General features: G+C 33.3%; 1 protein-coding gene across 3 annotated transcripts in view; it reads right to left on the minus strand.

The window, feature by feature from the left end:
* The window catches only part of LOC116505685 (erbin-like), a 92470-nt gene that overhangs the window by 34111 nt on the left and 44565 nt on the right, over positions 1-13794 (minus strand). For all 3 annotated transcript variants that reach the window (XM_032213034.1, XM_032213033.1, XM_032213035.1), the window contains exons 5-16: positions 11921-11999; positions 11714-11803; positions 9815-9871; positions 8409-8472; positions 7923-7997; positions 7296-7440; positions 6266-6338; positions 5791-5920; positions 4147-4262; positions 3278-3347; positions 1877-1976; positions 296-417 (exon numbers count right to left, since the gene is read on the minus strand). In XM_032213034.1, the coding sequence (XP_032068925.1) occupies positions 296-417; positions 1877-1976; positions 3278-3347; positions 4147-4262; positions 5791-5920; positions 6266-6338; positions 7296-7440; positions 7923-7997; positions 8409-8472; positions 9815-9871; positions 11714-11803; positions 11921-11999 (1121 nt within the window). The remainder of the gene's footprint in view (positions 1-295; positions 418-1876; positions 1977-3277; positions 3348-4146; positions 4263-5790; positions 5921-6265; positions 6339-7295; positions 7441-7922; positions 7998-8408; positions 8473-9814; positions 9872-11713; positions 11804-11920; positions 12000-13794) is intronic.

Here is a 13794-nt window from a genome sequence, read left to right on the forward strand (position 1 = left end):
CAATGTAAGGTGCTGGTTATCACCTTTAAAGTCTATCACCTTTAAAGCTCTAAAGCAGGAGTCTCCAACCTTAGCAACAGTTGCCAAGGTTGGAGACCCCTGCTCTACATGACACCAGAGCAGGTTATCTGTAGGACCACCTCTCTCTGAGATTATCTGCCCACCCCATCAGATCAAATAGGATATCCATTGACAGATTATCCACCTCAGCAAAATATTACATCCAAAGCAGCTTGTGGTTCACCTGTAAAGGATAAAGCTAAAGGCAAGATAACAGAATAAAGCAAATACATACTCTAGGTGGTGCTTCTCTTTCATCTTTATCTTCATCACATTCAAAAGCCACCTGAGCACGCTGCTTCCTTTGCTCCTCCCACAGTGAAGGATTGAAACTCTCATTATCAGATAGGAACATAACTGAATAAAAGTATAAAGGTAAGTTAGAGAAAATAAAGTAATTCATACAACAGCACGTAGCATTTCTTAAAATCCTCCTTAACGAAACAGGCTGAATGCACTATAAACAGCCCAAGCTCCAATTTGAAATGAATGAAGTTTCCATTTCCATTACTACCTGGCAACAAGAATAGTCAAGATCTGATGAACTTTACTGAAATCAAATGAAAAATATTTAGATCTGAAAATTCATGATGATAATCTTGTTTTTAAAAAATGAAATGTTTATAGACAGTGCAAAACATGACAAGTTACTTGGTGATCAATCAAAGTTACACCAGAACCCCCACAAACACAAAAGGTAGTTACAACCCAGTTCTGCTCACTCACACACACACACACATACACATGTGACTGCATTTTGGGCACTTGGCAACTTGCTCACATTTATGGCTGTTTGCAGCATCCTGCTGTCATATGATCCCAACTCATGATGTTTTTGCTAAAAACACATTTACTTCTGATTTTCAGCAAAGATGCCCGACATTGTTAACGATCCTGGCAGTCATTTAACATCTGCAGCAATGGTGTTTGCTTAACAACCATCACAAAAAAGGTCATAAAACCGGGTCAGTCATGTGAGGGCCCGCTTTATGACATAATTAGCCAGCTCTATTATCATTGTAAGTTAAGGACTAATTTTATTAATTGCTCTAAGTATCACAATTTCAGAATTCTCTACAACTGAAAGACTGCTGAGGAAATAACCACTTGTTTTTTTCAAATTTGTTAATTTATATTTTGGACCAGATATTGCACTAAGACTGTCCTAAGGGCTACAATTATCTATGTTTATAAACAGTAATGAGAGAAATTATGCACAATGAATCTATTCATTTTCTCATCCCAATTATAAAGACTTGATAAAGCATGAAGCAATTTATAAAACAGATAATGTGGCTCCATTCCTAATGTATTCCAGAAGGCAAAATTTCAGGCAGCTCCCAATTATTTCACGAGACTTTCTTCTTTATGCAGTTTAAATTGTACCTTGCTTTTTTCCCTTTTATATGAGACAGTAGATGTGAACTACTGATTTTAATCTGAGCCATAACTTCCAATGTATTTTTTACTCAATGCTCAGAGCATGTCCAGAACATAGACACAAAACACATTCATTTATAAGTGCTGTAAAGTTATAGTATAATATGCCTTAAACAGCAGTTGTTTAGATGCTGGCTCACAAATCTGTGAGCCAAAACCTAAAAATCTTTCAGAATCCTAATGGTCATCATATCTCTATTATATACTGGGGAGACCTACAGAATTTAAATATTGTTAATACTTGTTTCTCCCATGAAATATCTTAAAATATTTTTTCAGGTGTTTTGAATTTCTAAGGTCAGGCAAACAAATCCAATCTAACCTTTTTTTATTCCAAGTAGCATTTTGTATAATAATCAATAAATATAATTCTTACCATCTTCAGATCTTGGTTGTTGTGGGAACATATAATTAGTAACAACAGTTTCCTGTGTTTCTGGATCAACTTCTTTTTGAAGTGGAATGAGAGGTTTAGACTGTGAATGAAAGAAGGGAACATTTATGAATACATATAGAGATTATGCAGGTTAAGCTACTATAATTCATTTTTTATCTAATTATTTATATAACTTGCTGTAAAACATTAAACATGGTTCTTTGAGACCAGTTCAAAATTTGCTCTGGATTATTAGATGATTGTTCTCTACAGATCTCTAAGGAACAAAAATCTGCTAGCTGTGAAAAAGCAACAAAGTCTACTTGAATGATTCAACGTGCCTGACTCCACAGAATCTTATCTCAGTTCTGAAGGTATAGTGATAAAAGAAAACTGTATACAGCTCCAAAAGTTAATTTATTATATTTGTACTGTCACTTCATATTAAGAGATAAACCATGATTTGGAATTTGTCATTGGTAATTGTTTGGACACAAAACAAATCTTATGTTGATAGCAAAAGAATGTCTAAGATATATAACGATAAGATAAACATGTGTTGAAATAAAGAGGGGGGAGAGAGGGAGGGAGAGTTGGGCAACTATGTAAATTTGGTAAATAAGTAAGTAAATATTCATGTTTAATTATAACCACAATGGATATATAATGTGATGTGGGTCACATATTATATAGGTGGTGGGTCATTAGAGAGAGCCTATTTACAAAAATCATATATGCCTATAAAAAAATAGTAAAAATCATGGAACAGAATATTAAATGTTATTTGTTCAATGTATGAGGAAACAAGTACAGTTCAGATATTCGTTCTTCATATGGAAATACAAAAGAACTTAATTTCCAGCAATTAGACAAGCATATGTTTTACTGTGTAAGTAAAACTTTCTTTTATATTTTACTGAAACATTTTCCTTCCTTCCTCACGTTTCTTCCTTCCCCCCCTCCCCGCCCGCCTCCTGCATTCTGCTCAGAATAAGCCACAGAATGAGGGAGGAAGGCTTAAACTTTTCTTAACAAGCAAATGAGAAATATAATAAACATTATCTAACCCAAGTATTTTCAACTGCACTTTTATAGACAAGGAAGGGAAGATATTTCTTAAGAAACTGAGTAAAACTGCTCAGAGAGTTTTTTGAGTATCTAAAATTCTCTTGATGACCGTTCTTTCACTTTATTTCTAGGCAAAGTATCAATAAAATATTTTTCTCATGAGAAACATAGCAACATATTCAATACAACACTTTATGATAAAAATATCAAATGTACAAGTCAATATTATGAAATAATTTAACAATGTATTTTCAGTTCAAGTGCTATTTTTAAAACGTACTCTGTTTCAAAGGAAATATAAATATTAAATTATGAAATACAAATACCATTTACCTGATTATCTGATAACCACAAAGCAGTCAAATGTTGCAGTTGCAAAATGCTATAAGGCAAATACTTCAATCTGTGAATAAAAGTCAAGATGATTGTTTAGCTAATCAGCAAATCAAAGCAGTAATAATTATTTATTAGTAAAATATAGCAATAAAATGATTATTTTTTCCCACATTCTTATCCATTTTAATTGTGTAATTTTTATCTTTCTAATTATTATTGGGATTACAAATTATTCTTGTGGTAAATTCAGCTTTTTAAGTGGTTCCAGACAGTTTTACACAGCTAGACTGTGAATAAGTTCTGAAGCAGAACTCAAATAATTCAAGAGTAAGGCATTTGCACATTGCTCTGGATCATTGAATAATATAAATGAATTAAAAACAGAGGCAAAAAAAGAGGCGAATCCATCATAATGTCTTCAAGTTGTCACTTGGTCTTCCTGGTTTGAAATACTGCTCCTTTTCTTGCCAACACAACTGCAGCCCCTGCAACCTTCAAACTTTTCTGGAATCAAAGCACATTTCTCTTGCAAACAACTATGCTCTTTCCTCGGTGCCCACTCCTGTCTAAATTCTTAAGTCACATTTCCTAATGTGACTTTCACATTTCCTAGACATACCTTTTCTCACCAACAGAAACTATAAAATAATATATCAAAATATTTTACATAACATATGCTTTATATAAATACAATATATTACATGTTCAGTCCACCTTCATCCAAAGAAACAATAATTCCCCATTTGAATGACCCATCATTTTATGCTTATAACAATTCTATGTGAGAAATAGTGATTGGATTATATCCATCCAGAACTTCATTGTGAATAACAGAATACTCATGCAAAATAATGTAAGTTACAAACCTATTATCACTTAAATTTATAACTTTTAATTTCTGCATATCCCCCATTTCCTCTGGAAGAACCTCCAATTTATTAGAATGAAGAAACAAAACAGTTACATATTTCCAGCTTCCAATCTGAAAAAAATAAACATAATTATACATAAGCTTATTTTATCAATAATAAATGTACATATTGGTATTTTGCTGTTGAATATAAAAGTATATTTCAATATGACATTGTTGAATTACCAAAATTGATAGAAAACACAGCTAAAAGATCATATTTCTGATCATATTTAGACTTTATACTTTGCAGAGAATATATTTCACATTGAGATTACATGTATTTTTTCTATCTAATGTATAGGAAGGCAATCTTCAGCCACTGCATCAGTCCTGAACAACTCTTCTGCAGAACCTGGAAATCCAGTTGATACTATCAAATTAAGATAAGCCAATAAAATCAGACTAATATACTTTAGCAGTTGTGTCCTTTATGGTCAACTGTCTAAGTTCAAAAACCAAAGCATTTAGTACTAGGAGGAAAAGAAAGCCTTTGGACAACTGCTTCTAGTATGAAATCAGATTTTGTTTTCTGAATCGGGAGGCCCTTTAGGCAATTATAATCTGGGCAAGTGTTGGCGAACCTTTCAGCACTGAGTGCCAAAATGGCAGCGCACGCCAGGAAGATGATCTTCCAGTTTCTGGTGTGCACATGCGCACCATTACTGGGTCTTCCGGTTTCTGCAGTGCATGCGTGCATGAAGACCAGCTGGCCAGTGCGCATATGCGTGCTGGAAACCAGAAGTTCATCTTCCCGGCGGCTGCTCTTCCGGTTTTGTTGCTCCTGAACGTAGTAAGACCAGCTGGCCAGTGCACCAGAACCCAGAAGAATAACGGGTGATGGCTCATATTGCACAGAGAGATGGCTCTGCGTGCCACTTCTGGGTTCACCATCACGGATCTATGCTCTAATCACCTAACAACTCAAGTACTGCAATGCATTCTTCACGGGGCTGTCCTTGAAGATCACTGGTATGGAATGCAGCAGTATGCGCATGCCTTGTGTCCTATTGTGTGCTTATTGTTATCTCTAAAGCCCTACATGATTTCTGGAAAGAGAGATCAGCAAAACATACTCTATCTCTTTAAGTCTTTCCATAAGTAGAAGAGCAAGTTTGGATTAACTGTGTATTCTAATAACAGAAAAATCTTAATGCATCATCAAAAAAAGGTGTAGAGAGAGTACTTCATGGTCATCAAAATGGAGTCCTTCATTTCCAAATATCCAATTTTGCACATTTTGTCACATACAGGACAATGCTCCAGGTGGTAAAAAGTTTTTAACAAGTATTTCCTCTCCCAACTTCCCCGTTTCTCATTACAAAGTAGCTACACGCTCCCAAGCAGTTCTCGTTTTTATTCATTTGTTAAATTTATATCCTGCTTTTTGAGCTAACTTGTGCCACAATGAATCATTTGGCAGATGAGTACCCTCGGTACTTGAGCATTTTTATACCAATTTTCCAAGAATCAGGAGTTCCAAAATTAGTTTCTAGTTTATGTCAAAAAAAAAAAAGTCACATTCTACTATTTTTTTTAAAATATCTCAATAATCTAAGCCTATAAACACAAACAACTGGATCCATGAATAAAAGCATACCTCTGGTGGCAACTGTGTTAAAAAATTATGATCTGCAGCAAAAGTCCTTATGTTAGAGAGCTGCCCAATAGATGAAGGCAAAGTTTCAATTTCATTGAAGCTGCAATCTAGTTCTTCAATTGATGTTAACCTAAACCAATTTCAATAAATAAAATTAAAATAAATTAAAAATAAAATTATTTGTTAGAAGAATATAAATTCAAGTATGGAAAATATAAACAATACCAATTGAAACTTGAATTGCTACTGATTGGAACAAAGCTCAATATACCAAATCCCTGTAAACCCCCCAAAATAATCTAAATCTACTGGATATGCAGGATTATAAACTTCAAAATGGTTACAAATACAAATATGGCTATATTAATAGATTTGAAAGGCGTTAGGTAAACTATTCTATTTAAGTTACTCATTAAAGAACCATTAAAATGAAATATAACATGTTCTTTGTTAAAGAAGATGTAGAAATACCTACCCTCCTATGGAATCTGGCAAGTACATTAACTGATTCTCATCAATTTTAAGAACTGTTAATTTCTTCAGACAACCTGTTATAAAAGAAATATCAAAATGGTAGTCATACGGTATTCACATGACATAATCTACATCATTGTAGAGGAAGCAAGCAATCTCTCAAGGTGTCTTCCATTTTTTATGTGCAACTATTACATTGTATCCTGTGCAAAACAGAGTAGCTAGATTATTCTAGTCCTAAATCAATTGCAACCAAAATCAAACCAAATTTTATTACAAAAGAAAAAGTACTTCTTTTAATTTATTATTATGTATTATTAAAGGACATCTGTAGATACTGTCAATTGAGGAAAAGAGAAAATTTATTTGCAAGTGTCATGGTTACTACCAAGCAATATCTAAAACCATAAATATTTAATAATTGACAGACCTATATTGACAGATAATAATTGACAGATGCTATATTCTGTTTTTCCTTTGCCAGCTCTCTGATCACAAACAAAGTTGAATTGGGATAATGAGAACTCTAGACTAATAAATCTGGCAGCACGCTAACTAATGCAAAACAATTTGGAAATATTAATCCACCTTACTGCATTATACTGGATTGGTTAAACCATTGTCATGGGGGACTATGTCCTTAGTGCTCTCTGAGTTTGCTTGTTTTTTTGCAGATGTTTCATTACTCAAACTAAGTAACATCAGCAGAGCTGGTCTAGAGAACAACTAGCACTGATGTTATGTAATTTGGGAAATGAAAAGTCTGCAAGGAAACAAGCAAGCTAAGAGAGCACCAAGGACCCTTCATGCCAACCCTGAGCTACAAATGTTCTTCTTTATTACTACCACTGTAATTGTTTCCACTGATGAATTACTTTTAAGTTAACTTCAATATAAAATTGTTCTTTAAAATAAAAAAATAAGACAAGGTATGTTTTGTTTATATGGTACAAAAGTACAGTTATGTTTAAATAAAGAATGCCAAAATGTGGTCATGATATTATGATATATTTATAGGTAACAATACAAACCAATGGACTCTGGCAGCTGCTGAAGTGAATTACTAGATAATAGCAGGTCTTGTAAACTTTCACATCCTGAAACACCTTCTTCAAGAGTTTCAATATTGTTTTTGGAAATATCCAAGTAGGTCAAGTGCTTCAAACTGCCCATAAACTGAAAATACAGAGACATTGGTAAAATACAAAGCTTGTGAATTAAAACATGAATATACCTACTCTACAGGTAAATTAATTCTAAAGAAATTTTTATTTGCTATGACATCAGATCATACTTATGCTCTGTTGCAAATTAGGATGTATACTTTAATCAAAGTTTTACAGAATCCAAATCTAGAGAAAAAGATATTTCATTGTGGGATTCTACTAAACATTTTAACCAATTCCCACTCTCTATGAATTCAAGAAAGGTGATAAGCTATGTGACACAGAAAAATTACTCCTTGTTATTTTCAGACTTTTATCCCGAAGGTATATTTGTTGAGTTTTTGCTGAATGTAGAGAGAACTGTTTTCATGAATCTCTTTCAGGAAAGGTGACCAGCATTCTTGAATACAATTATCCACTTAAGCATTAAGCATACTACTGAATTGTTATAGTAGTTGTAATATAAATATAAAAATAATAAATATACATTACCCCTGGAACAAGTGTTAGTTTGTTATCATCCATCCAAAATTCTTTTAACCCACTTAATTGTTCAAGTACTTCAGGCTAATAGAAATAAAAAAAATACATTATAATTATTTTTATAACAGAATATTTAACAGAAAATACAATATTAAGAAAAAATACTGAGAATTTTGCTGATTTGTTTTATGTATTTATACATAGATGTTTTACTCTCTATTCAAAATCTTTATTTTTATGTTCAATATTTTTATTAACTATTCAGTTTATTGAATTACATAAATCTAGAGTCATTGGTTCAATGCATACATTCAATTTGTCACCAAAATGCCGTGCCTACAGCAAATAAAATTTGGGGGAAAGCAGTCAACTTTAAAATGATACAATTCAATAAAGTTAGCTTAGAATATAAAAGTTAAGGCAATTTCTTATCTGGCATTATCTAAAAGATTTAAGGATATGACCTTTTAAACCGAAACTGTAAGTACAACTTACCACTTCTGTGAATTCATTACTTCCCAGATCTAGCCTCTCCAACTGAGTCAGTCTGTTCATGGTTCTGCAAAAATGAAAAGGATTAAAAGTTCTTAGATTTAAGGGAAATGCCAATTATATCTTATTTTCATGTACTCATTCTGATGCCTTTTTAAATAAGCATTACAGTTTAACAGTTATAGAAAACATACCAAATAGGATCAGTTCATAAGAAGTAAACAGTCAAATTATCCTACTACTAAGATTAAATGATTTTGCTCTAAATACTAGCATCTTAGTATATTTCTAATTGTAATAATTACTGATAAAACTTATATGCCCTCCAATTTGCAGCAATTCTATAAATAAAATAAATGCTCAAAGCTAAATTATGGGAAGGTATTTGCTAAAATAATAAGGCAGGATACAGATAAATTAAAAAAATTAAATTGAAAACAAATGGGCAATCTGTTATATAATAGAAAAGGAGCTAAAACTTAAAATTATGACACTTTTGTTATAATAAAAAGAACCAATTAGAGAAGACACACAAAACTATCAACAACATTTTCAAAGGAATAAAATTCACAAGGGAAAAAGAAAAAGCAACATGATTCCTGGATATCCTCATCAGCAGAATTAGAATAGCAAATTAGAAGCACAAGTCTATCCCAAAACATCCAACACCAACCATGTATTCTATTATTACCAAGTAATAACCCAACCTTCCACAATAGAAACTCTGTAAGAACACTATTTAGGCAAGGACAAACAACTGCAGCAACCTCAAACACCAGAAAAGGAATCAAATCATCTGTACAACTTTTCCCAACAAAATGGATACCCCATCAACTTTATCAAGTGTCTCTACCTCAGCCCAATATAGCACAACCAACAGAAGCTGTGGAAAAGGATAACATTGCCAACACTACCATCAAAAACCATAAACACACTATTACAACCGTTACGGTTATGGTTGCTACTACTGTAAACCAATGAAAGCTCTTCAGAAATCCTAAGTAAACCAAAAGATCCAGCAGAACCAGAAGGAAAAAACAGGAGTCACCTGCAACATATATGTAAGGACTATAACTGCCACTATATAGGACAAACAAAACTAGCAGAGCGCATCCAGGAATAACAACTAGCAGTCAGAAGACATGATGAAAACTCTTTAATTTCACAACATATGGATAGACTTAAATCATAGTTTCAACTGGAAAACTGTGAGCATCCATAAGGTAGAATTACTGTCAAAATGAATAATTGCATAGATAGACCAAAAAGAAATAATTCATAATAATTCCAACAGAAACAAACCTCAAGAAAGACAATGGTCCTAGAATGTCAAAGTTCATTTTAAAATTCTGATTTTCATTATATTTCAATTCATAACAAAATATATTCAAATACCACTGTATACTTACTTTGGCAACATTTTTAACTGGTTTTCTCGAAGTTCTAAAATCTGGAGTTTAGTTAACCTTTAAAAGAAATACAATGAATTACTTTTTGAGAAGTATGAAATAAACCTATTATTATAACAGAAATTTGATTTAATTTGCAAGTTTAAACTATTAAAACACAAATTTGTGACCTTAGCTAATAAAGAACTGTGTTAAAAATACAGCCTTTCAAATCATGCTGCCTGTTTTCTCTAATATTTAGACTTTTTTTAATTTATAAGAATAGATTTCTAAGATGTAACATAAGTAGAACTTAAAATTATTTTTAATCCATAAAATTCAACTGTTTTTTCCCCTAAAATTACTGATTTTGTCCTCCTGAATGGAATGTTCTCTATTTCTGAGCAACGGAGTTGTCCAATTATGATATTAGCATATTCTTCCTAATGATCAAAATAAGTATGCAGGCTTTTTTTTCCTTACAAGTATTTAAAATTGACCTTAATCTTTGAATTCCTTTTATTTAATATCCTCTAGGATGTTAGGAATAAAACAAAACTGCAATCATTCATCTACTTTATATTCTCAAGCCAGTAACTCGGGTTGGGGGTGACCAATCAAAGAAACAATTAAAATACAATATAAATAAAAAATTAAATATAAATAGTAGCCAATATAATATAATTCGTTAGTGTCAGCTTAACCAGGAAATGGGGCCCTTCATACACAGTGAACCGCAGGTCTGGCCATGTAGGTTTGCAAAATCTTCCAAAAGACAAGCAGTGTCTGGACCATCAGAAGAGCAGGTACTCTAGAGCAGGGGTCTCCAACCTTGTCAACTTTAAGACCTGTGGACTTCAACTCCCAGAATTCCTCAGCCAGCAAAGCTGGAATCTGGAAGTCCACAGATCTTAAAGTTGACACGGTTGGAGACCCCTGTTCTAGAGAGCGGTCACTACAGCAGAAAAGTCATTTCTCTTGGAACTCACCAATTGACATTCCTTCGCTGACAGAAGTCAGTAATTAAATAGGATTAAACATGCTCTAAGCTCAATCCTCTCTTGGTCAGTTTCTATCTCAAAATTGCACTGGATATGCATGCAGCTTTGGGTTTGGAACATTGATTTTATAATCGTGATTTGTGAAGCTTGCAACTGTGAATAATTTAGGTAGGGGCTTAGCTAGGAACTACAGAGCAGCTGAGCCAGAGATCTTGCTGGGAATAATTTGAGATTTGAGGAGAGACATTCTCCACCTTTTGCACAGAAGAAAATTAGGATGGCAGAAGAGCTTTTTTACACCTGCATGATCATTGCACAGACTCCAAAAGGCAATATCTAAATTATTTAAAACCCAGACTTACTGAATGTCCTGCCCTTTTATTATCCAATGAAACTTTGTGAGTGTTTTAATAGAGACCATTATTTTGATCTTCTGGAAGTTTATTACAAGGCATCCTAGGTTTTTGAGTGCATGCTAAGATCAGCTGCAAGGGGAAATCCTTATCTGCCATGAAAATTTGGATTTGAGAGTTCTTTTTGCTAATGAGTTCATTTCCAAATTGAACAGACATCACTGCCTGACTTCCTTATGTACACTAGCTAAAGTCTAAAATTAGACCTTGTGGATCACAACATATTCTCCTCCTAGAGTTTTAATATGATTTCTATATTACTAGCAAGGGCCTCAAGTCAATGTCCAATCCCCCTCTCCCTATAGCAGTTTTGCAATAGACTTGAATGCTGATTTAAAGTTAACAAAAGCCATGTACAGAGAGACTTGAGATCTATTATAGTTCTGAATTAAGATATTTTAGTTCAAGGACATGGTCTACTGTTTTGAAGTATTTGGAAGATTCAACATTCAATCCTCTTTCATAGCTACTAGTGACTTGCCTTTGTAAACTTATTTACAACTTACCTGCCAAAATTGGCTGGTAAGAATTCCAGAAAAGCATCATTCAGATATAATTGTGTTAGGTTTAACAACTGTGAAAATCCATCTGGAAGCCTAGATAAATTTAAACAGAGATAAATTTAACAAATACAAGATCATATTCTTAATCTGAAAACAATGTAATACTCATTGGGCAACACGTTTTTATTTAAATATTACAACAGAACTTACTTTGAAATAGGATTTACACTGGCCTCAACAATTGCTAAAACTTTACAGTTCTTGATATTTTCTGGAAACTCTTGTATACCTGTAGAATCAGAACATTAAAAAATATCATAAAATCAGTAATGTGGGTTTATGTTATTAATATATTACAATGGAGTTGACATCCAAACAAATAAAATGGATTTACTGTACCTTATTTATAGCCAAAAGGCTTACATGTCATAATTGGAAAGGCAAATATATGGCTTAAAATATGCAGTGGTCTGCAGAATTTACTCATATAGCTTAGCCATGCATGACTGTAAAAAATCATGGCTTCTATTTATTGATATATACTTGTCTATAAATGTATAGCCTACATGTTTGTTTCATTTCTGCATAATTCTTTATTGTGTGTGTGTGTGTGTATAGTATTGCACAACGATTTCTCTTCAATTGTGCAATCATGACTTTTCTGTAAATTAGAGAAAGTTGAGTAGTAATAATGACTGCTACTATGAAGGTGCATTTATACTGTAGCAGCAATTTTTAAACTTATTTTTTATTTCAAAATTTTATTGAGCTACAATAGGCACAGCATTATTGGATAAAAATGTAACTGCAAAAGCATTTGTTAAGTATAAATTACAAAGTTTGTATTTGATTAGCTAATATAAAAGGGTAGTGAAAAATAGAACCAAAATAAGCAATGAACTGCTTGCTTGTTATATAGTTCAATGTAAATGTATTAATTAATTCCTAACCACATTTGAAATAGTGGCACAAAGATCTTAGAAGCAGTTTTTGTGGCACAGTTTTTATTTCCTTCTGTCAGCCTCTAGAAATAACATAAGCTCTTCATGAGGAACTGAACTCCTTGTGAGCATCCTTTCAGTCAGTATCAATTTTGAAATAATAAAGAATAGATTTTCTGTCTATCTGCCTTAAGCTTTTGCTCAGTAGGGAATAGTCAAGGAACAATGAAACTTGAAACATTACACTTCGAATAAGGAATTTATCACTTAGTTACAATGCAGACATCCTTTTTTTAAAAAGGCAACTCATCTGTTCCATTCTATATTTAAGATGGTACACAATAATAAATTCAAAACTAAATATAGCAATAAGGCATTTGAAACAATATATCTAAAGTTCCTAGTAAAAGCAATGATTGTACACCCATTCAGCTTTTTCCTTTGTGAAAACAAATCCTAAAACCCAAGTTTTAATTGACTCCCCAGGGGCCATTTTCGGTTGCAATGGTCTCTTGCAGCCCTTTGCCAGCAAAAACAAGCACAGAGGGCTGTGTGTGGCCCTCCCAAACTCTGTTTTTGGCCACAACAGCATCCTGCAGCCCTCTGCCAGCGGAAACAGAGCCCAGGGGAACTGTGCACACCCCCGGGGAGGGACATTGTCAGCCAACAGCCTCCTACAGCCCTCTGCCAGCAAAAGAGCAGCCACCCCGAGCTCCATTTTGGCTGTCAGAGGCACCGTGGCATCATCCTTCACTGTTTCCAGTGTAGCCCCGTGGGCCACCCTGGACTAGCTAAAGGAGCAATCTAAATCAATGTTTTACAAGTTATCAATGTTTTTTTAATGCACTTCAAAGTTCAGAATTGTGGAAAATGTTATACTGAAATTGTATACACTAAACATTTTATTTGTTTGTCCAACAAAAAAAGTATGAAATTTTGTCTAGCTGTCAAAATAGTGTACCTAGTTATGACACTTTCATATGAAACTGAAAATCTAGGCAACAAAAAGAAAGACCACCATATAACTTTACAACAGAATCACCAATTGGAATGGATCACAAATATTTATAGCAATTTCAGTTCTTAGGAAGGCCCTACTAAAAGCAGATTTGGGGAAGCCCTATAATTTGTTAACACATAGAA

The sequence above is a fragment of the Thamnophis elegans genome, chromosome 3, assembly GCF_009769535.1.
Source record: "Thamnophis elegans isolate rThaEle1 chromosome 3, rThaEle1.pri, whole genome shotgun sequence".
Taxonomy (NCBI): domain Eukaryota; kingdom Metazoa; phylum Chordata; class Lepidosauria; order Squamata; family Colubridae; genus Thamnophis; species Thamnophis elegans.